The sequence below is a fragment of the Xenopus laevis genome, chromosome 2L, assembly GCF_017654675.1.
Source record: "Xenopus laevis strain J_2021 chromosome 2L, Xenopus_laevis_v10.1, whole genome shotgun sequence".
Classification (NCBI taxonomy): Eukaryota; Metazoa; Chordata; class Amphibia; order Anura; family Pipidae; genus Xenopus; species Xenopus laevis.
The window spans coordinates 84892610-84918198 of record NC_054373.1 but is presented as its reverse complement, the minus strand read 5'-3'; the positions used below and the strand labels follow the sequence as shown (position 1 = coordinate 84918198).

The 25589-nt window shown below is 39.2% G+C and overlaps 1 protein-coding gene across 1 annotated transcript; it reads right to left on the bottom strand.

Moving 5' to 3' along the window:
• Nucleotides 1–563: 563 nt before the first annotated feature.
• psmb2.L (proteasome subunit beta 2 L homeolog) lies at nucleotides 564–20862 on the bottom strand. Its single transcript, NM_001092071.1, has 6 exons — nucleotides 20714–20862; nucleotides 18320–18442; nucleotides 17889–17959; nucleotides 5360–5522; nucleotides 2529–2578; nucleotides 564–772 (listed from the first exon to the last, which is right to left on the bottom strand). The coding sequence occupies exons 1-6, from the start codon at nucleotides 20802–20804 to the stop codon at nucleotides 671–673; spliced, it is 600 nt and encodes a 199-aa protein (NP_001085540.1). The 5' UTR covers nucleotides 20805–20862; the 3' UTR covers nucleotides 564–670.
• Nucleotides 20863–25589: the final 4727 nt, after the last annotated feature.

The window sequence follows — 25589 nt, the reverse complement described above, 5'->3', positions numbered from 1 at the left end:
ACCAAGTATTGATATACAAAGCTCACGTTTGCATGAGGCAAAAGGCAGGATGAATACTATAAGCATACCTGACACTAGCCCATCACATGTTAAGAGGAGAGATGGGTAGCACAAATGGAAAGGTGCATGTCTGATGCAGTTTCCCAAAAGGGGATAGTTATTTGAGATTTCTGTTTCATTGGTAAAATGTACTTTAAGGAGAAGGAAAAAACAATTCCTGGGGTGTTCCAAACGTTAGGCAGCCCCCATTCTGGTGCTTTCCATATGAAATAAATGTTAATTTGTGAGCAATGCAGCGGGTAGATATACATGTGCACACAACTGTGTGATTCACAGGTAGTTACATGCAATGGTATAATAAACAGTGCTTGACTTACAGAGTAGCTGCCAATTAGGTCCATGCTTCCAAAGTGCCCACAATAAAACACAGGTGCCTTGAACTAAATCTTGAATCCTATACTGGGGTTTAGAATACCAACAGCAGGACAACATATAAATAAAGGTGGCACCACTGGAAGAAATGGTCATGGTCTGCATGATAATTGTTTAGTAAACACAGTGAATTTTCCATGCTAATGCACAGGGTAATTTATTTGTGCAAGTTTCATACAGTGGTACACATCAACCTTAATATATAAAAAAAGAAAGATGGAGGCCAGTCAGGGAGAGGTTAAAGGCTTGAAGCAGGAATGCTTTCCAAGTCATGGATGCCATCCTTGTCGATGACCCGCACTGTGAATGAAGGCAGGCTCAGGATGAAGCGCTTCTGGAGCTGGAAGACAAAAAGGTGTGTGAGCAATCTGCTGTCTCCAAAAGGTGTCAGAATAAATTAAATTAAGTCAAGTGATATGATGAACTAGGTTAAAAGGCTAAAATTAACTATGCCTTGATTTCTTTGGATAAATATGCAAATATTTAGACTTTTTGAGTCAATTGCAAAATCCCTGGGCAATATTTTATGAAAAGTCACACAGATATGCTTTGTTCCTTCCTTATTGGTGGCTTTGGATTCATGCATATCACCGTACATTGAAATAAGCAACCTATAAAAAGGTAGAATATGGTACAGACAAGGATATTAGTATTCATTTCTTAAATATCTTGTTTTTTCTTTAAGAAGACCAGGCACACAATCATAATATGAGTTTGCTACTTTTTAATATGAGCACCCCCTTGAATAATGTCACTTCAAAGATATGGGTTTATACATGTTAAATGCAATATATTTCTCAACATTTTGAATTCCAGAATGGAAGAATAAACAGCTGAAGATGTGCTGACAGCAAAGTATTCAGCACCCTGGTTACTTGAAGGACAGATGACAACAGCAGAGGTGAGTTTTCCAAGGTCTCTACAAACCATGCATGCAAGGAAGGGGCTTTTTCAACCAGTCCTTGGTTGCCAACATATTCGGTTTTCTCCTTAAACTGGATTTGTGGCAGAACTTTGTTTTAAGCTTGTATTTTACATCTAGTGAGGCTAATAACTTGGGTGCTAAACCGTAGCACCCAGCACCAACCATTAATACACCACAGTTTTTACTTGGTACAGATAACTGCACTGGAGCAAAAATGCACATATGGTAGTAAACAAGTAGACCAGCATGGATTTGGATGGAGCACACGAGTCGCAGAACTTAGCTGCAAAAAGATTTATTAGATCACGACATGTTTCGGATCACATGGATCCTTTTTCAAGTGCTGGTCTAATTGTTTGTGGGCCTGCTGGTGTGGCCTGATGGGAGAGTGAGCACTATACACAGGTGAAGGTGACTGAACAATACTGCTGAAATTTATGGTAGTAAACAAGGACCAACATCCCACCTATTCTACACCCGGGCATAGTCTAAATGGATTGTAACTTTGCGGGCACTCAATAAAATGAAATAACGTGGTTGGCACAGGTTCTAAATGAAGAGACATAGGGCTACTAGCTAAGGTAGTGCATCTGCCATTGCCATAATACAAATTTAAACAGCTGATATTTTATCTGTACTTTATTTAAATGATAGCACAACATTCTTATCCCGAAACCGGTTATCTGCTCTGAATTACAGAAAGACCATATGCCCACTAGGGTTGCCACCTGGCCGGTATTTTATCGGCATGACCAGTAAAAATGGTTGATCCCAATGTTATTAATATGGAAAAAAGATAAATAAACAGGAAGGCAGGTATTTTTTCCAGAAAAAGTGGCAACCCTATATGCCACAGACTCAATTTTAATAAATATTTCAAAACTTTAAAAGATTGACTTTATTCTGTAACAATAAACTAGTGTACTTGATCCAAACTAAGGTGCATAAATCCATATTGGTGGTAAAACAATCCTAATGTGTTTATTTAATGTTTTTTTAGCTGGCTTAAGGTATGGTGGAATTACAGCAAGTAATTACAGAAAGACCTCTTAACCAGAAAGCCTCAAGTCTAAAGCATTATGGGTAAGAGGTTCTATACCTGTACAAGGAACATCTAATGAGGAGAGAAAAACAAACAGATGATTAGATATCAGTCAGAGAATTCTCTTACCTCTGCTATACATTTCTTTAGAAGTTCTACTGCTTCCTCTCTTGTCAGGTCTGAAAAAAAAAAATTAGATTAACAAGTGTTTGCAAACATCAGGCTTCATATAGGTGGAGCAAGAAGTCCAGCTAACCTCAACGGATTTTAAGTTAAACTCAGGAGCAAGTTGGTCATTGCAAGTCTTTGTGAAACTCATTTGGGAAGCAGTGGCCTTTGAATACTGGGTATTCAGTATACAGTGAGCAAGGATAACTGATACGTGGACTGAAAAAATCAAGCCTTTCTTTTCACTGCAAAATACTGTAGACTGCCATTTATTCCCCTTTTGGGAGGACTTGGTACATTCCCTAGAAAGGTGCTCTTGGGTTGGTTGCCGACGCATAGAAGACAAAGGGGTATATTTATCAAAGAGTGAAGTTAGAGGTCACCACATTAAACATTGATAAATACTCTTTAAAAAGCTCATAGAATGGAGAGTGGCGGACTTTCACTCTAGAGGACTGCGGCGATCTCTAACTTCACTCTTTGATAAATATACCCCAAAGACTACTATAGGTGCTTACAGCTGTGAAAGTGTCTAAGTCTAAAGTGTCTAAAGAGGTGCATTATTGTAAAAGTACATTGGCATCCTTATGTATATCTGAATGGCATGTTCAGACTTGATGTCAGCAAGGTGTAACTTTAAGTTGACTACACGCTTATATACAAATCTGTTAAACAAATAAGTGGGTCTAATTTATCTATACATCTTACAGTAATGTATAAGTGAGCTGGATTTGTATACGGATACTCGGGTATAACCTTGCACCAATGCATCATTTCAACAATCACAAATCTCTGATGAAGGGCACATTTTCTGAAGGAATGTTGAAACATAATGCATGAACCCACTCCTCTTTCTTTGTAAAATCTGCCTGGGAAAGAAACACATTCCATATGTGCCCAATCCCCTTTATAACCAGGTTGCTAATCAGTTGGTTACGCTTGGGATGTTGGCATGACAGAATTGCAGCCTCTGGAAGAGGATAATATGAGGAGGTAAGTTTGTCCTTCAGGGCAAACTTATTAGGCAGGTCTATAGAACAAGTGGCACCCACCCTGGGCTTGCTGTTTGCCATTTGGGAAGAGTTGGTTCTTAACCTTTGTCTGTGGGTTAATATGTGTTTTAGAACTACTGGAGTAGTTGCAATGTAACTGAAGATAAGCCGTGAGCACTTCTAAGGAACCACTGATTTAATCCAATAAAACAAAGGAAGTCAGAGTTAAAGTCAGAACAGGAGTGCTAAGGAATAGATTTTCTGAAAATGTGAAGCAATCTCCTATTTACAAAGCATGAAATTCTCATTCCTATGCAGCCAGCCAGAACTAACTATGGCAATAATATGAATGGTTTAGCTGGATCACAACAACAAACCTAGCCAAGCTGACAGGTCTGCATGTTGTTTACTTGTGCAAAGGTGAAATTCATCCCCTTTCAAATACATGGCCAAGGAAAGTAATGGGAAGCAACCTGCCATTGTGCATATTTTTTGCATTGCACTTTATTATACTTTATTTATACAGCATGGAGCTCATCTACAACAAAAATACAGGAAAACTTGAATGTAAAAATAAAAACTTGGTAAATAGATAGGCTGTGCAAAAAATAACATACAGAACCCACCTTCCTGCTTTTCAGCTCTCTAACTCTTAGTTAGTCAGCGACTTCAGGGGGCCCACATGGGACACATCTGTTCAGTGAGTTTGCAACTGATCCTTAGCATGCAGGTCAGATTCAGCAAACAGTTATTACCCAGGCACCCTTAAGTCACCGATTGGTTACGGACTGCTAACCAATAAGAGAGCTGCAAAGCAGGAAGTAGTGTTCTGGTTATTATGTCACTACAGCCTTTATAAATTACATGTTTGGCTAGCTAACTTTATTGAAAAAAAACTCCTATTTTGCTCAGCATATCTATTTACCCAGTTTTTATTTTTACACTGAACAATTAATTTAATGCAGCCTTTAATGCTTCCAGTCAGTCCAACTTTATGAGCTGAGCGATCACAGGTTCTTGCAATGGCCAGTACCAAGCCAATCAGCAATTAGCTTTGACAGTCTACTACTAGTTAGTAATTGAAAGTGAAGATACAATTGGATCATGTGCATAACTGCACTGGTGCAATTTAGTGGTCATTTTTGTAGTTGAACCCACTGACTATGCAGAGCTTGAGAAATTATCCTGCAGCTGGGCTAAAGCTTCAGCATGTCTTGGCCCATAATTTCAAGGTGCACAGAAACAGTTATGTATTTCCCAATGTGCCTATATTAGGGACCCAACCTATGTTGTAATGGAACTGGCTCAAGGGCACCAGCATGTCATTTCTTAATTTAGTTACAGCAGGGAAAGGGTGGGGAAGACATGTGCCATGATTGATTGACAAGGCCATTGAAGAGAGTGCAAAGGGCTGTGGAAGGGGGGGGGAGTTGAATGTGAAAGTGAGGTCCCACCAGGGGGTCCTCTGCTCTCTATACCCCTGCAAGGTGTTGGTGTTATCACACTATCATCTCAGCACTGGCATAACATGTTTGCAGGGCTGCATCACAAAGCAAGCATTTTGAACCGACACTGCTCCGCAAACTCTGTGACTCTGTTAAACGAATGACAAAACATAAGGAGACCCATTTTTCCTAATGGGTGTCTGTCTTTCTGTGGCTGCTTATGTATGTATCTTACATACAAAGATACAGTGGTATTTAGTTGAAAAAAGTAGTTGATATATGAAAATAGCATTTGTTTTCAGTGTACATGGTCATTCTCTTCTCTGAGCACAGGAATATAACTTGGTGTGCATACCTGGTTTGTAGTAGCGATCCAGAATGCTGAGGGTTAGGTAAGCTCCGTAACCATGTGCAGCAAAACGTGTTTTAGCTAGAGCCGCTAGGTAATCCATGTAATACAAAGAGGGTCCTTCATGTTCATCATAGCCAGCAAGTAGAAGATTGACATGGTAAGGAGTCTGTGAAAGAGAAATATAGTCTTTACATATGTCTTTTTTGTTCCAAGAAAGGTAAATGAGCGGTTCACAAGTTTACATGCCAACAGCATATTGTTTTTATTTCTGTTGCCTGTAGTAGTGTTCAAAAAGTACTTTGTCATAGACCACTTCACTTGACAACTGTACAGTCAAGTTGCACAAGCAACTCAAGAAAGCAAGTTCCCCAGGAAAGAGGGAAGCAATGGGTTCTGAAGTTTAAATGACTTGCAAGCAATGCAAGCGACTATCTTCAAGAAGACGTAACTATTATAAACCTGTCGCACCTGACTGCACTAAGGTATATCATCATCTTTATTTGCCTGTTCTAGCTGTTGAGCTCTTTAGATGCACACAATTCTCCACACAGATATGGTGAACATGACAACAGTAGATTAGATTAGCCTGTATGGAGAACATTCAGCATAATCAGCATCTTGGATTTTCAACTGGAAAAAGTAACATTGGTTTCCCTGCAAATGTGCAGCTCTCACAATATATTAAAGGTGACATAGGCCTATAAACAGTCTAAAGCTTTAGCTTGCTGTAGCTTAGCCTGCATTTATCTGCATTGTATTTTATACATCAGTGGGAGATGTTAATAGCCTTGATGTTCAAGTTTTTTCGGAGGGTTTTGGCCGAAAACATGATCAATTCAAGCGTTTTGAGTTTTTTCTTAAATTATAAACCATTCGAGTTGTGAGTTCATTCGAGGTATAAAAATAACCCCCTTACAGTATAGGGAATCCGAATTAGAGAAAAGCCACTTATCCGGAAAACCCCAGGTCCCGAGCATTCTGTAAAACAGGTCCCATACCGCAGTCCTGATATGTGCATCACAATCCAGTACCTGGCAATGTTACACAAGTATGGGATCTATTATGCAGAAAACACGGGAACTAGGGTTTTCTAGATAAGGGGGTTTCTTAATAATGCAGAACACTTTTCTTCAAGGCTAGTTATAAATATTTAAAGGGGAACTCCACAAAAACTTAAGTTTTTTAAAAAGTAGACACAATTTCAAGCAAGTTTGCAATATACATCAGTTAAAAAATATTGTAATATATATGTAATGGTTTGGAACAGTTCTCTAAGCCTAGCCCCTGCTCTCCTGATGATCTGTCTGGCTGTCTACTTTGCATCAACAGCCAGCTGTCTTTAGCCTGCATCCTCCAAACCCCACAATTCCCTGCACATGTGAGTTCAATAAGGAACAGAACATCATAGCGCAATGCATTGTGGGTTATGAAACCGATAACGGTGATGGGTATATTAGGAGTTTGTGTTATGTGGGTCTCTATCAAATTTTGGTTTGGAAGCTGGAGTTCCCCTTTAAATATTTTGCCAATTTATGCAGCTTTCATCACAGTCCAATTAAATGCTTTATTATTACTACAGAGACAAAGTAAAAAGCCAAAACCATAACTGAAGGATTGTTTGTTTAAGGATACTACTGTAAGTGTGCGCACACACACACACACACACACACACACACACCCCCCCCCCCGTTGTATTTATAGATGGCCTTAAAGACTCCATGAAGATGGGGTAATGAAACAATATGGAACAGAAGTGTTGCAAAAAATTAATGATAGTGTTAATACAGGATGACGTCAATATAGACTCGTTTAATCCCTATCTCTAAATGAATGAGCCGCTAAGTTGTCACATTAATAAATTTCCCCAGTGTAACTGTCAACTGTACCAGTGCATTCAGAGAGAAGCCCAGCTACATAAGGAAGCATGGGCATTAGAAGCCCATTAATGCATACATTTGCACATACCCACATGTATAACTATGGGATTAGCACGCACGCTGTCTCTGTGACTTCATTATTATTACATCAGGGAAATAATTAGCACACAGTTACATTCAATTGATTGCAGCTTCCCCACTTTTGCCCGTTCCCCATCTGCTAATAGCTTAAACAGTCCTACAAGTCATCAGTCAAGAACTTTTTCTTCTGGGTCTAAGGAATTCAAGACCACACTGCCAGTTTTAACCCAATGACTGCCATTCAAACTTGCATTAGCCTTAAGTTGAGTGTCATGGTTTCTAGTTGGCAAAGATACCTAGCATAGATTAAAGGGAACTTTAAAAAATACATTTCTTTTTAAACACCGTTATGATATAGTCGGATTACAAATTTTTAATGGCTATTCATTCTGTGTATTTCTGTGCTCTAATCCGACAAAGAGAGATCTAAACCCACAAAATTGATGTAAACTTAACTCTTTTCTGAGAATTTTAGCAATCCTGGGCTTAACTGAATACAGTGCATATAAAATGTATATACAGGGGCACCAACACTCTTGGCCTTCAAAGAGAGTTTCTGCACTAAAGCCTGTGAGTAGCATAAGATCGTATAATCAATGTTGAATGCTCATTATCAGACCTGTAAAGAAGGAAAAACTCTGCTACATTGTTCCAAAAAGCAGAACCAGCAGCTCAGGGACAGAAAATTACTGCTTTTAATTACATTAAAAAGGATACTGTCATGGGAAAACATGTTTCTTCCAAATGCATCAGTTAATAGCGCTGCTGAAATCCATTTTTCAAAAGAGCAAACATATTTTCTTTATATTTAATTTTGAAATCGGACATGGGGCTAGACATATTGTCAGTATATCAGGTACCCCCAGTCATGTGACTTGTGCTCTGAGTGATATCAATCTCCTCCCTCCCCCCACACCCCCCCCCCAGCAGCAGAACAATGGGGAACAATGGGGAAGGTAACAAGATAACAGCTCCCTGGTAGATATAAGAACAGCACTCAATAGTAAACACCCATGTCCCACTGCGACCCCATTTAGTTACATTGAGTATGAGAAACAATAGCCTGTCAGTGAGCAGTTCCATAGCGCAGCACTGGCTCTTTCTAAAAGCACAAGACCAGGCAAAATGACCCGAGATGGCTGCTTACACATCAAATAATTAAAAAAAAAAAATACACTTGTTGGGTTAGGAATTACATTTTATAAGGTAGATTGAATTCAGAAACAAAAATTACACCATAAAAATCACGACAAAACCCCTTTAACAAATAACATTAAAAGCACCAAACTTTTTTTTTTGCAAATGTATGAAGGTGATTAGAAAAATGACATTTGTGTCAAGAAAGCAATATTTTAGTGGAGTAAAGAAAGCTCGGAGCACTTTAGGAGAATAGTGAAAAGGGTTGCAGTAAGAAAGAAAAAGACATTGTGGACTAGTTACAGTTCTGCACTGTCCACTCTGTGTGGGTCCCAGCAGTTGGGTGTATGCTAATAAGGCCACCCAACTCTAAGGCTGATAGCATCTCTTATGCACAGTCTAAATGGCTAGCCCAGTACAGGTTTGTGTGCAGCGGGCAGCAGGGACTCCTGTTACAGCCTCTGTTCCCCAGACACTTTAATTTAATTATCCGCTCTAACATTTATTTATGCCTACACATCCGAGACGCAGTTACAATTAACAAGAGGAGGAACAGGGGGAAAAAACTTGCAGTGTTTTAAGTGCGGTGTAGGAGACGTCTCGCTAAAGGTTTGTGCGACTCTCGAGATGCCAGCTTTCTGCATGTGTGAGATGCTCAGGCATAAATAAAAGGGTGTGAGGCAGTTTTAATTAAACCAATACATCTGTGCCAGTTACAATGTCAGATTTCTTCTTGACATGCTCGGGCACTGGGGATTAGCTGTTTTGCCTTCAGAACGGCAAGGGACAGCTATAAATCAATTCCCCTTTCACCTCAAAAGAAGATTTCCACCATAACAAGCCTTTACTTTGTCTTTTTCCTGCCCCCTGTCCTATGTAGTAGATTGTGCCACTGCATCAATAGAGAAAATCCAAATAAACACCTAATTTTTATCTTTTGTATGTGGAAAATTTTCAGACCATTACTGGCCCAAATATGTGTTGACAAGGTTTGAATAATTAAAGGGTTTGTTCACCTTTTGTGTCAACTTTAATATGATATATACAGAGATATTCAAAGAAATCTTGCAGTTGGTTTTCATTTCTTTTTATTAGCTGTGGTTTTTGAGTTATTTAGCTTTTTATTCAGCAGCTCTCCAGTTTGCAATTTCAGCAATTTTTGCAAGTCCAAATTACCTCGGAAAAAAATTTTTTAGGGATTTATTATACCCCAATGATGGAAAAAGACAGAATCCGAAAATCCGTAACTGCCGAGGTTGCATACAAGTCATTGGGAGATATCTGCACTGGGTTTCGTCCAATAACCTGAAGATTGTGGTTTTCGGGCAAAAATCTGAAAAAGTCAGTTTTTGTGCGGAAAATCAGAAAAATTCGTACGATTCAAATTTTTCACAAATTTTTCATGTTTTTTCCCGCACAGGAAATTTTCGGGAAAATGTATTGATAAATAAGGGGAAAAAAACCTGTGTGGATTTGGTCGGAGTAGTTTTCAGAAAATAATGAGATAAATTCGGACTTTGATAAATGGGCCTCCCCAAGTTAAATTTAAGGTGAACCACCGCTTTAAGGATCTAGATACTTTATACAAAAGTACAGTGAGTATGCTTCATAATACAGGTATGGAATCCATTATCTGGAAACCTTTTAGAGCAGAGACACAAGGGAAAATTCGAGGAGATTTAGTTGCCAGGCAACTAAACGCCTCTTCTTCGGGCGGCTAGTCTCCCCAAAAAGCCTTCCCGCCAGCTAGAATCTAAATTGCCGAACGGGATGGCACTCGGAGGCCATCGTTTTCTAAATTTGCCTGACGAGGGAACTTCGGAAGATGATGTGCCCCAAGTGCCATTCCGCCAGCAATTTCGATTGTAGCCAGCAGGTAGGCTTTACTGGGAGATCAATCGTCTGAATAAGAGGTGATTAGTCGCCGGGGCGACTAAATCTCCCCAAATCTTCCCATGTGTCTCTGCCCTTATTCAGACAGCTGTAAATTATGTGATGCCCATCTCTCATAGAGCATTGAAATTACTTTAAATTAGATTTCCTTTTTTATCTGTAATAATAAAACATGACCTTGTATATGTTGGTAACTTGACTTAGTTCTGAGGAGACAAGGGTCACAAAGAGATGCTATACACAGTGGGGTGGCAAATGGGTGGTGATTGGCAGCAGTGAGACATCTGGCGGAAGCAAAAATCACAATGACAGAGGTGGAGAGAAAGAAATGGGAGTGTTGGGAAAGAGTCCCGCAGTGCACTGTTATATATACCGAGAAGGATATGCAGATTAAGGGGCGTAAAACTGGTATGTGAAATTAGCTTTCCCTTGGTTTTACCAACTTTACCTGTGTACAACATATAGACTTTCTGCAAGACACTGGTAATTACAGTACTGCTGCTACAGTAATAGCAGAAATAAAAGGGAGAAACTAAAGCCTTGTTTCAAAGGATTTATTCATGTACATAAACTCAGTGCCACTTTTGTCATTATTTTCAGAAAGCAGGGCATACAGTAAATTTCACAAGCACATGGGGATAGGTTTAAACCCTGGCCTGCTAAAGCATCTAAGGCCTGGAGTATTGAAAGACATTAGCTAGCAACAGAACAAGATCTGGCGGACCAGAGACTAAAGGGGTCATTTAGCTTCTGCAGGGCAGTGGCAAAGTGCAATTTCAAGGGTTTTCACCATTTTATTTTTTAAACCTAAAGTACATTGCCCATATGTAAGAAAAGGTGCTAATTTTGCCCAGAAGCAGTTACCCGTAGCAACCAATAGGATCTTTGTTTTTAAACAGGTAACTAGTAAGTGCTAACTTCTGATTGGCCACTATGGGTTACTCCTCCTGGGCAAACGTAGTGCCTTTTATTACATAACCCCCATTGTGCTTTCCTATGATTCTTGTGTAGTGACAGGTGCCGGGGAGATGTGCCTGATGCAATTGTAGCCAATGTTTCAAAACTGACACATTTGCATTGGCACTCTGTGAATTTGACACAACTGCCCTGAACATTCAAGTTGGTGCCATTTCTGGCCTTTGACCCAAGATTGATGTGCGCCAGACCCTAACCCACCCTCCGTGAGCCTGCGCCCGCTCGCGACTTCCGGGTTCCTCTTATAGATCCGCCCATGACGTCACAAAAAGGGGCAGGATGATAAGACGCGCGTCTATAAATACCGGAAGTGGTGGGTGGGGAGAGCAGAAAGAAGAGCTCAGGTGCGAGGTCACAAATGTGCACACCCTATTGTTTTGGTGCAAGATTGATGCAGGCCTCTGGGTGGACTCTGGAGCTGCTACCTGGTTTGGAAGGTGACAGTAGGCGCAGAGGTACTCTGTTTCAATAGGCACAACTGTGTGAAATTCAGTACAGGAGGCAGACAGTGGCACCAGGCACAACTACATGGAAATGTATGGAGTCCATGTTGATGCAAGTACCGTTAAGTGGGATTTTTCTCACAACTGATAAATGAGCCTAGATTGTAGGCTCTTGAAAAGAAGATCACATTTTTAGTCTGTAACCCTTGTTTGTTATAAAACAAGGCTGGCGCGGTACAAAGAATTATGATGATTCCATTGGCTATACTATGGATAATTCAGCACTTCTGGCTCTCATTTACAAATTTGCACTGTTACATTACCAATTGCACTTAGTCAGCTATAAAGCTTTGACCAGTGCAATATCATGAAAATAAATGTCCAGTTTGTTGCTACAGGTTAATTCAACCCATATAACCTTTTACAATAGGTATTTCTGTAATAAATCCTGACAGTATCTGAAATGCATATTTACAGAAGTAAATGTGTGAGCCAATGTATCAGTGAACACAAGCTACTAGGCCAGTGCAGATACATTATACTGCAAAATGTATGTATGGCACCTCACTTGCTTATTTGCTCCTGTGCTTTTGGACCATGAAGACCGAATTATTATAAATACGTTTAAAGACAAAAATTGCTACAACTACCCTCTCTTTCCAATCCATGTCATCCACTCCAATGTCCTTCCTGCTGTCAGAGTGCATTGTAGTGTTAGCGTGTCTGCACACTCTTTAGGAGTGAGATAACAATGCTGTCTCAGATTCAGATGCCCCAGAGACATACACTCAGGGGTTAGGGAATTTACACCTGCGATCCTGCAACTGTGTTAGCACTGGTTAAAGACAAACAGCTACAACATCACATGCAGAAGAGGGATAAAGGACAACACAACCAGTAACTACATTACAAACATATCCCCTCTGTACAAAAGGTTTACAGAAATTAATGGAACATTTTTCCCTGAAATAATCAAACCACTTAAAAAGCTTCATATTAAGCCATCTTTATGTGCCTAGGTATGCCAAGACTACCGTGCCAGACAGTGAACCCACAAAGAAAGAAGAGTGTTAAAACTCAATGTCTTTTTTAGCACAAGGCTGCATGTGACAAGTGGTAAGGCAGTCTTATAATAAAATGTAAGAAGGATATTATGGCCACATGGGGATAAGGTCATAAGTGACACAAAATAACCTTGACTAGTCACAGAATAAGTCACCTCTCAATATGCCACAGAAAAATGTGTTACATGATTTCAAAAAGTAGTGGAGACCATGCGCTGTGCTTCATAGGTCAGGTGCCTCAGAATGCTTTCACTTCCTATTGCACTGAATAACTTAAATAACAGAGAACCTCTAACTAAAGAGGTGGGGTTAAAAGAAATACTGTTTCATGATAAGTATACATGATATACCATGGGCTATTGTTCTCGAGGCACAAGTGAATCACTACCCCTACTAAAGCGTGCCACCGCTTTCAGCCCAAAAACAAAATAAAAGCCTTTACTCTTTTTTTCAAAGGAAAAAAAGCATAATGGGGACAACAAGTTGGTAGGAAGCACGTTACACTCGCACACCATAGCGCTCCGACAAGTAAGTGTCCCCAGTGCACAGTTGAAGAGGAATTGGCAACCTCGTTGGTTGGTATCCTTTTAACAAGATGCCTGTGCCAGGCAATGAAAAATGTAAGAATTCATATGCTTCCCATTGGCCACCCATTCTCAACAACCACTGTGGGAAGATATAGACACAAAGTTGCAGCAAATTTGGATCAGTGAGTGGGTGTATATTACTGGCAAATCCAGCTGTGTTGCACTGCGGATATCCAGTTTATATGTGCTAGTGCTTGAGCTGAAGTTTGAAAGTATGTTCATCTTTAAGTGTAAGCTGGTTACTTAGAGCCAGTTATACATCAGCCTGATCGACATTTAGCCGACTTTCGGCCAGATATCGATCGGTGAAGCCAATCTATCGGCAGCTTATATCTGCTAGTGTATGGGGGCCTTAAGTCTCATCTGTAGAGCAAAGAGGTAAGCAGGGGTTTTTTGCAGTCAAGTTAAATAAAAACAGGAAGTGTTTTACTTGGTAAAATAAAGCAAACAATTCCTCTTGTCTCACACAATAGCAACATTTTCTCTGGTATGTGTTTCCCACCAGCAGGGACTAACAAGCTCTACTGGATAGTGGTGAGGGCAGGAAAACATTGAGCTGAACCTGTTTTGAAGGGGTTGTTAGCCTTCCAAATACCTTTTTTCAGGTCAGTTGTTTTCAGATAATACACCAGAAATAAAGGGGTATTTTAGGGAAGTCCGACCAATCCTTCAAAATTATCGTGCGGTTAGTGGGATTCGAACGATCGTACATCTTTCGATTTTCGGCCAACATCTGTCAGGAAATTGTTCAGCCAGGTCAAAAAATCTTTGTCGGTCCCAGTTCTATGTTTGCAGGGCCAAGCAGGCAGCTCCCCTTTGCTTTCCTGGCAAATTGGTCTTTTTAGTTGATGGTAAATTCGTACGATCGTTCCGAGAAGATCGTGGTCTCACGATCAGGATCTGATCCTTTAGAAATCTCAACATCTATGGCCAGCTTAAATATGGACATGTTTACAAAATAAGTAGAGGTCAGTTTGTGTGTGGACTACTTTGGGGGGGGGGGGATATGAGGAACCCATAAACACTTTGTTTAGTTTTTACTTGTATATTTAGGTAAACAGCTTTGTACCCAAACTGAGATGAATTGAAACATGAATACTTTAAAAATTCCCTTAGGGTAGGGACACACTGGGCGATTTGGGGAGTTTTAGTCGCCTGGCGACTAATCGCCGCGGCTTTTCTCCCCGAATGCCTCCCCTCGCTCTGCGCCTGGCTAAAATGAAAAATCGCCTGCGCTAATCATACGCGGCGATTCGTTTTCCGAAGTCGCCCGAAGTTTCCTCGTGAGGCAACTTCGGGCGATTTCGGAAAACGAATCGCCGCGTGTGATTAGCGCAGGCGATTTTTCATTTTAGCCAGGCGCAGAGCGAGGGGAGGCATTCGGGGAGAAAAGTCGCGGCGATTAGTCGCCAGGCGACTAAAACTCCCCAAATCGCCCAGTGTGTCCCTACCCTTAAACTCGCAAATAGCTTCTTTTGGATTAGTGAATGCGAGACTAATGAAAGCATAGGTCTGGTTGCTATCAGCTGTTCATAAGTAACTTAGCAAAAGACTAAAGTTAGAAGGAAACATTACATGCTTAGTTCTTAAAGGGGTGGTTTACCTTTAAGTTAACTTTTAGTATGTTATAGAATGTCCTATTCCTAGCAACTTTGAAATTGGTCTTAAATTTTTTAAATAGTTTTTTCAATGAATTTGCTTACCACTGCTACATCTCTCAGCTTCCAAATAGGTTCAGTAACCCCAGCAGCCAAAAAAACTATTTCTCTGTGAGATTAAATTGTATTATTGTTACTTTTTCTATTCAGGCCCTCTCCTGGTTCATATTCCAGTCTCCCATTCAAACCACTGCCTGGTTGCTAAGGTAAATAAGACTAGCTGCTGAACAAAAAAGCTAAATAACTAAAGAAAAAAAAAATTAAAACCAATTGCAAATTGTCTCAGAACATCTATGTCATGCTAAACCTTAATTTAAAGGCAAACAAACCCTTTAAAGTTACAGTAAGCTTTTTCACATGAGGAATATGATGGGTAGAGGAGGAAAAGATAGAAGCATCTATTATTACACAAAATATTTTTAGCACAAACATAGCAAAAATGTGTCTACATATAGCAAAGTCAAATAAAATCAAGAAAAAAATAAATAATGATGACACACCTGCCGGATAGGCTGTGTAGACCTCCTGGTAATAAGTATAGCACAGTAATAGCAGCAGGGTCTCTGAACACTGTGATACCTAACAATAGTGTTACATGGTCCCCTACCCTCCCAGGCATCACCATCTGCAGCAGCGTAGAACTACATCTCCGGTATACAAACACATCTGCCGCTGCCAGTGTCCCCCCACTGTGCTGCCCATCTGGAACAGGTGGGTAGGTCTGGGCACAGGGGAAAGAGCTGTGGTTAAGGGTGGGCGAGCAAGACAGGACCCGGAGGGGGGGGGCTTGGCACTTTCAGCAATAAAGTAGATGAGATGGAACGTGGCATCATGTCACATCCTGTTAAATGTGTTTGCCAAAATATGTGTTCAATTACCCTCGTTAGCTGTATTAGTTTTCGGTGTGTGTCGCAAATGGATTTCAACACTTGGGAGACAGGATACTTAAAAATCACAGCTTTACCTGCACCATCTGTTTTTGGGGGTCACGTGAGCACCCGGATAACACCAAAACACAGCTAGACAAAAGAAAAAAAGGAGGGGGGGGGCGAGAAGCTGTCTTCTCATGAACAGCAGTCTTTTTATACAGGAGGCAACTTTTACATATTCAACTTCATTACTGCAGACACAGAACTTTCCACTTGTTTTAGAAATCAGTAATGGGCACACTTTTCAAAAGATGATTTTAATTAAAATTCAAATTAGTTTTGGCGCATGGCCTAATGACCTCACAGGTTGTCAAATCAATTCCACTTAAGATCCAAAAGGCACAAACTTTATTTATGCACTATTGGTTTGTGATCACTCCTTAAACATAACGTACAAAATTAGTGACTCAAAATAATCCTCATATATGTAAAGGGAAATACAGTCTACTATGAAATGTTTTGTATCAAGCAAGTACATTACATACAATGATAGGGATATCACCCCCAAAAACTAGTAATAAAAGAAATTGAAATTTTTTGTATTTCATTGCAAATTTTCTGTGGTTTAAAAGGGGACCTGTCACCCTAAAAATGAATTCCAAATTCCTTTCTATTGGGTTTGTCAAGCAAAATAAACTTAACTTATGCCATTTAAATTTTTTTATTTCTTGTTTCCTTCAGTTTTGGAATGACACAATAACAGCAAGCAAGCAGGCAGGCACCATTTTGTGAACACTTTTATTAAGGCAAGCTTTGCACTATGCCAAATCTTTTTTTATGTGCCAGAATGGGGGGCTGATGCAAATGCCCATGCACTGACTACACAATTAGATGGTGAGGAGGGAGTCTGACTCTTTCCAAGAAAAAATGCTATTTAAGGTTACCAGTTTATTGTTACTACTACTTTTTATTACTCATCTTTCTAATCAGGTCCTTTCCTATGCATATTCTTGACTCCAAAGAGGCACTTAAGGCGCTTATTATAACTATATATAAATATATAAGGGGATCATATAATAATCGCTCTAATACTTTATTTACCAGTAGGTCCTTCCAGGTGACGCAAGGTCACCGATTCCGATTAGAAGAAAAGAGGTTCCGCCTAAATATTAGGAAGAGGTTTTTTACAGTGAGAGCTGTGAAGATGTGGAATTCTCTCCCTGAATCAGTTGTACAGGCTGATACATTAGATAGCTTTAAGAAGGGGTTGGATGGCTTTTTATCAAGTGAGGGAATACAGGGTTATGCAAGATAGCTCATAGTACAAGTTAATCCAGGGACTGTTTTTTGCCTTCCTCTGGATCAACTAGCAGTTAGGCAGGTTAAAATAGAGTTGAAAGGTTGCATTTGGTGGACGTGTGTCTTTTTTCAACCTAACTTACTATTTTAAAATGTTAGTCAAATTAATGCATGGTTGCTAGGATAATTTGGACCTTAGCAACCAGATTGCTGAAATTGCAACCCTGAGAGCTGCTGAAAAAATCTAAATAAAAAAAATAAAATAATTAAAACCAATAGAAAATTGTCTAAGAATAGCACTCTCTACATCATAATAAAAATTAACTCAAAGGTGAACCACCCCTTAAAGACTACAGATGCCATTTGAATTAAGGTTTACACTCCATTAATACATGAGTAGGAACTGATCCATTTTTTTTCCTTATGAAGGCAATCTGTTTCATATCATTATAAAATCTCTCTGGACAAGAATAACAAATAATATATAATGTCTGCCAGTTCATAACAACTATCCAGAGCAATAAAGACAGCAACCTTATGTACGCAAGTAATGAAGGGATGCTTTGAACATTGTTTCAAACAAAAATCAGGGGAATTTAAAACAGTTTCAAATTAGGGTAACTTGGCGTTTTTATAGTGGATCACTCACCCTGCTGCGAAGGTAGTCAGCCAGATTTCTACGTGTGAAGTTTGCAGCTGCAGTAGGAGACAATTCATATCCTAATATAGAAAACAAAGTAATCTTATTATAGCTCAATACTGGCAATTGTCAAATGCATCTTTCTAGTCTTTGTTTCTAGTTTTCACTGAACTGTGAGATTGAATGCCAAATCCATGATTGTCATCTTCCCTGATATCAAGGGTTATTATATAGCATACATTTATTGACTGTTGGCAGCTCAACATTGCCAAAAATTACTTCAATGCTGTCATGCTAGATCTACAAAATACGTAAGACTAGAGATAGCTTAAAGATAAATGCTGCATGTAATCAAGCCAACTGTGCGACATGATCATGCTTTAAGATGAGTTGAATAAAGTTTGAATTGATAGAGTTTAGAGTAACCAGGTGCAACTTACCATTCCTCATTTTGTACAACTGCACGTTCTTCTGAATATACTCTGCAAACTGAACAGTGTCACCTGCTTCTCCTACACACAACAGCAGGATCTTCTCGCTCATCTTAAACATTTTGTCCACATCTACACAGAAAGAACAGAACAATTAGTTTAGAATAAACAACTTCAGCATAGGCAAAAAAAAAAATCAAGTTAAGGCTAAGGGCAGACGGGCAGATTCAGGAGATTTAGTCGCCTGGCGACTAATCGCCTCTTATGCGGGGTGACAATCTCCCCGAACTTGCGGAGCTTCGATTTCCGAAATTGCCTCACGAGGAAACTTCGGGTGATTTCAGAAATCGAAGCGCCGCGAGTGCACTGCGCTGGCGTTTTCTCATTCAAGCAGGCAGAAGGCAGGAGGAAGGCAGTTCGGGGAGATTGTCGCCCTGCAGAAGAGGCGATTAGTTGCCAGGCGACTAATCTCCCCGAATCTGCCTGTCTGCCCCTACCCTAAGTAGGCCTGTGGCTATAGGCAAATTGCAACTGTATTTATTTACTTTATTTAGGGTTTTTTGTTTACTTTTCTTCACATTTTAGTGCTGAATTCTAAGACTGTAAATTATTATAGTTTTCTCCTGCAGCTAATGGATTTGTGATTTAAATCTGACTGCTATGCGTTAAATACCAAAGCAACCAGGGAGCAATTTTGAAATAAAATAGAAGATGAATAACAGAGGGCCTCAAAAAAAAAAGAAAGAAAGAAAAACAAGCAATGAACATAAGAATCACAATGAAGACTCAACCCCCTTTCATGGGTTGCTGGTGGGGGTCAATGAACCCCACAACCAAACAGCATTTTTAGCTGATGGCAGGAGAAAGCCAAACTGCAAAGGCCAATAATAAAAAAAAAAAAAAAAAAAAAAAAAAAAGCAAAAAGTTGCTAAAAAATAGGGCCACCTATTACAGCATCCTAAAACGGAGTTCTGTTGGTCTTATATGGCTAAAACCATGCTCAAGCACTCAACAAAGTCTCTTGAATGATTTTATGGGATAGGTTAAATAACCTGCAAAGTGAATAGACAGCACTGACTTTTAACCTACTGTATTCATTAACATCCCATTTCAATGCCAACACCCACAATGAGACACCAGCAGAGTCAGCACAGTGGATACTAGGAGCTATCCTGGCACATTCTAAAGAAATAATGCTTACAAACAACAACCAACCTCTTGCACTGTAACAAAAAAATATATAAACAAATAAATATTGCTCTTTTGCTGAATACACATTTAAAAAAAAAAAAAACGAAAGTTTCAGCAAAGTAATCAAATAAAGGTGGGGAGTAGGAAGCAAAGCTACATTTTAGCATTTACTTTCACTTTCACTTCTGAACAGTTCACATCAATGCTATGACTAGGGTTGCCATCTGGCCGGTAAAAATGATGGTTGATCCCAATGTTATTAATAGGGAAAAAAGAAAAATATTTTTTTTTTCCAGAAAAGGTGGCAACCCGAGCTATGACACGTCTGTTTCTTCCATGATCATTTGGTTAATAACAATACCTTTTTTTTTTTTCCTTTTGCATGTGTAGGTTGACATATATCTCAGCCCATGTCTCTTCAAATGGTACAGCATATTTAAAATACACAGATTTTTAAAAACATTTGCTAATAGAAGGTGTAGGATCTAATACCAATACTTGGAGCAGGGCTGTCCAGCTGGAGGCCTGTGGACTGGATGCGACCCTCCAAGGTATTATTATGATCCCCAGCTTGCAAATAAGTTCTGCGCGCGAGGACAACATTATAATGCTATAATTTGGTCCACAAATATGTATGTCAGCTAACTAGACCCAAAATGAGACAGCGCTGAAGTAGAGACACTTTATCTAAGAAGTTCTGACAACAGGAAATGACAACTGTAAATGTATAAAATCATATACTTCTTTTCTGATTAAATGTTGCTCTAAGATAATATCTTAAAGTATACAAATCTACCCAGTATAAATCAGAAAACATTATTTTGTATTAAAGTTGAAATATGGTCGGCATTCATCAATCTGACTTTTTAAACAATGCTTTGGATTTTTTTTGTACCATGATGCTGTTCCACACAGAACAATGTCAATAATGAAATCCTGTTATGACCTGTCAGTGCAGGTATGGGATGTAGGTACTAATGGTTAGATTGCTTTATATGCAACAGCATGAACAATAGTGTTAACTATATAACAATAATAATGGTCACATACATATGATCTTTCCATAGTGGATCCTAGTTGCGACTATTTGCGAGGGGGATCTGGGCCTTATAGTTTAGAGAAGCTTGAGACTAACACTACACTGTGCTCCCGGGACTGCCCTGCTCTTCTTGCCTATACACACACACACACACACACACAAGTGAAACTCACCCTGCTTCATCCGAATGATGCTGTTGGCGCAAACTGTGTCCGCAGCCACTAGTACGAAATCATTGCCCTGAATACCGATCAAATACTCCATAACTGCGGCTGTTCTTTCCTCCCGGTTATCGGTCTCTAATTACGGCCTCGCGACGTTACGCAGCAAATCAGCACAAGGCCGGGAATGGACGCGCTTTATCACGTCATCAGTCACCGACGGCAACATGATGCATAACGGGAAATGTAGTTTTTGTCACGTCTTGTGTCCACGTCTTGTCACTCTTCCTGGTTGTTTCTTTATTCTGACCGGTAGACTATTGCTTTCATTCATCCCATAGTGTTGGTACACAAACAATTATTATTTGGTACACTTATTAAGTAAATTATAAGACAATTATGATGAACTTATTCAACTTCAGTCAATGTGCAGTGCAGGTCCGACTTCATAGAATATAAGGTGCACTGAAACCTCATGAGTTTTGATCTTCCTACTGTCCCTACTAATACATCTAGCACTATACCCCATAACAATGTCTCCATAAAAATATAGTGCATACAACATCTCAAATGTAGTGCCCTGCTTCTTAAACCATTTTCATAACTACTTTTTCAGTAGTTTGTGCAATTGGGTACTTTCCTGAGTAGAAAATTGTCATTTTAATTACTATGGGTAGGTGGCAAGTGGCAACCCTAACTATGGGCCATCCCCTGGGATCATATGATAAGGGTGGGGGGGCATCCCATTTTAGGAAGGGCAGTCCTGGCTATAAAGCATACCTCTCAACATTTAGGAAACAGAAAGAGGGACAAAAAGATTTGGCGCGATATGCACGCTGACATTTTTGTGGACATGCCCATTTTTGTGGCCACACCCCTAATTGCCATGTTAATTTTACATAATTTGGCAGGTTATGAAAGTTTGAACACATTTCTGTGGTTTTTATATGTTTTTACAGTTTTGCAAATGAAGGTGAATTGCCCTTAAAGGCAGGACTAGATGATGCGTTTTGACCCAACACGTCACAATGAGACTAAACACATGCGACGTGTCGGATGGTTTAGTGAAAACGGAAGTGAAGGAGAATCGCACGTAAACAACTACATTGATCCGACTGTCAGATGAAAACGCAGCACGCTGCGATTTCATCCGACAGTCGGATCAATGTAGTTGTAACATGCGATTTCTCCTTCACTTTCGTTTTCAGTAAACCATCTGACACCTCGCATGCGTTTAGTCGCATTGCGACGTGACGGGTCAAAAACGCATCATTGAGTCCTGCCCTTAAGCTGTGAGTCTGACTTCTTATCTCACAAAAGAATGTCAAGTATGTATTCTGCCATGACGCAATTAAATTAGAAACTTTGTATCTGTTTCTGGCTGTTCAGTGCAGCAGATCAAAGAGAAACCCGGGACTTATCCGTATAAATCCGTGACAGCGAGTTGAGCTGTCAAAAGCAGGTCTGTCCCGTTCAAAACGGGACAGTTGGGAGGTATGTATAAAGAATTATATAATTGCCTTACTTATTCTAAAACAGAGGGAACTGAAGGCCACAATACCCACTAAGGTTGTCACCTGGCCGTTATTTTAGCTGCCTGGCCGGTAAAAATTATGGCTGATCCCATTGTTATTAATAGGGAAAAAAGATAAATATATAGGAAGGCCGGTATTTTTTTCCAGAAAAGGTGGCAACCCTAATACCCACTGATATATTTTTATTAGGGATGCACCGAATCCACTTTTTTGGATTCGGCCGAACCCCCGAATCCTTCGTGAAAGATTCGGCCGAATACCGAACCGAATCCGAACCCTAATTTGCATATGCAAATTAGGGGTGGGAAGGGGAAAACATTTTTTACTTCCTTGTTTTCTGACAAATAGTCATGCAATTTCCCTCCCGCCCCTAATTTGCATATGCAAATTAGGATTCGGATTCGGTTCGGCTGGGCAGAAGGATTCGGCCGAATCCGAATCCTGCTGAAAAAGGCCGAATCCTGGCCGAATCCCGAACCGAATCCTGGATTTGGTGCATCCCTAATTTTTATCATAACTTTCATACAACTGAATACTGCTTATATATATTGTGCTTATACATAACTGTATTATAAGTTCCTGTTTAGTGCAATCATTGTATGAAACAATACCCAGCAACAAAGGGGACATGAAAATTCATTTTGTTGGCAACTATTTTGAGTGTGTATGTGTTACTGTTTGGAATGGATTTATTTAATAAACATGTAGTGTGTTTTGTTGAATTATCAAGACACATAAATGTAAGGGCATTTATTAAGTTACAAAAATCATTTATTAAATTAATGCAGGATTCATATGCTTTCTTAATACTAGATGACATTATTTTTTTACAATAGTGTTGGCAATAAATTATTTCTCCTCAATCCAAGCTCTTATTTTATTTTTTATTTTTTTTAAAAGATTGCATTTTAACTACAACCCATTGCTAAAGTAGATGGTAGGATATAATGCTTACCAAATGTATTTACCCTATTGTATAGACATCCATATGCATTCTGCAGAAGATTAGAGGAGCACGTCACTGTAATCAGCATCAGATTTAAAGAATGTTTTGCATAAGTAAAGACCATAAAATAACTACACTTTCTCACATATTTTTTCAAGCCATCATTTAGATGTTTCCTTACATCAAAAAAGCTGAAGTGTCTGTTTTTGGTATTTCTAAAGCATTACTGTCAAAAACTGGGTTGCACCTGTATGTACTCTAAGCTGTTAAAATATCCCCAGATAACCGAGGGTGTTTCTTAAGGGCAAGCAGAGTATGATGAATGAAAGGGTGACAGATCAATCGAGCGATGGGAACATGTAACCTGCGGGTGGAAATAGAACGAGTGTAAGTCTGAGGCTTTCTAATTTCACAATTTCTTGTGATCACTATGTATTAGTTATTAAAGGATTTTCAAACTTGATTATCTGAATACTCTGCCTTAAAACCTTGTGTAAATCCTGAACTTATGTCCTGCATTTCAGCACTGTAAGGAGGGACAAAGCAGTTTCCCCCATCCCAGCATATCTCTCAAGTACAATTAATTCACCAAGCTTCTATTTATAATGTCCTGTTGAGTATCCAGCATAGGCTTTTATGGTGCACTGTTTCACACAATAATTGTTAGTGAAATTGTAAACTTAGATCATTAATGGTAAATATTATATGTAGAAGCTTGGGAACTTTGAAAATAATTAGATAACTTTACTTCTGGGCTGGAGGAAATCGTTGTGTTCTTTCAAAGGCCAGCATAGTTCACAGGGGCACATTTCCCAAATTTAAAGGTTTTTTTTCAAGGAAAAGAAGGGGGTGCATCCAAAAGGCCAGCTGGTGAAGTGAGGGCTTAACATTACTGGTGGACCTAAGCCTGGACCTAATTATCTCATCAGTCCAGATATATTTCCATTACAGGTTTATATAGCTTCTATTATATTGATAGTGTTTTTAAAATGTTATCCAGTGGGCCCTTAGTGTCCTAGTCCAACAATCCTGGTTTTTAAAAGAAATTAAAAAGGTAACACAGGTTTCTAACTCTAACCACAGAGTTTAGAAACCTATGTGCAAATGCCTCTTCTTCATGTGTACTGTGTGAATTTTTAAAAAGGGTAACATTTTCCACTCCACTTAATTCTGGGTCTGCCCAGAAAATTACAAATATGCATTGCTTTCCTAACATTTATATGTCAAAGATCTGTCAATGCATGTCATTAAGTGTGCAGAGCTGTCTAAATACCCCACAATGTAGATATGTTATTCCCATATGCAGACTATTTTTGAAAGCTCTTGAGTATTCTTCAAAGCCTTTTCCACTTGACTTTACTTTTCTGAGCCCTTTAAAGCCTACGTAGTCTGCTTTTCATTCACATGGCTACAGAGCTCTGTAACATAAAAATGACCAAGCTATGCAAACCTAATGATGATACATTACAATTAAGTCTTATGTCATTAAACATACAAGCTATAGAATTATTATTATCCTTGATATATATTACACCAATATGTTACACAACGCTTTACAGAGATTGTTCATCAGAGATTGCCACATTTCCCTGTCCTCAGTGGAGCTTACAATCTAAGGTCTGTTCATATTCTTACCACATATACACACAAAGTTAAAAAATTATTAGGAACTAATTAACCTGCCTGAATGTTTTTATGGAAGGAAACATTCAGATATCAGATCAGTCTGTTTCAAACCCATAAATATAGTTTCAGATTTATATTTTGTATCTTATAAGGCATGGTGAGATAAAAAACGAGATATATTTCAGTAAGACTGTAAAGATAAGCTATGAAACTATGGCACTCACAAAAAACAATATTTTGTAGAATCTCCCAAACTTATAAAACAAAACATTTTGCAAAAATAATTTCCTTTGTGTCCAGTGCCTAAGGTTATCATGTATTATTTTTATGGTAACTAACAATGACAAAAATGCAAATTAACATCAGATAAACTGCTCAATGAAAAGGCCATATGTACTCCATATGGATTAATATGCATCTTGAGTTAGACTTCTCACTAGCCATAGTTCCACAATCCTTTGCAGTATAAGCAAAGGCCAACATTGTTGAAGCCCTCAAATGTATCTGCATGATTGGTTTTTGGACTAAAATATAGTGGGGTCAGGTGGTGGAAGTGACGCAAACACCAGATTTAAAACAAATTATTTTCGACATTTTTTTTTAGAGCATCCCTTTCCAGGAAATGCTTTGTCTTCTGTCACAGGAATGAAATGATTGAGAAAGACAGACATTTTGATGACAGAACTGGGCCTTTAGGGGAAAGAATCCCTCCTTCAATGCTGTGAAGGTCAGAGCACACAGATAGTACATGTGCTTGGTGGTGAACAACATGCGGGTGCTG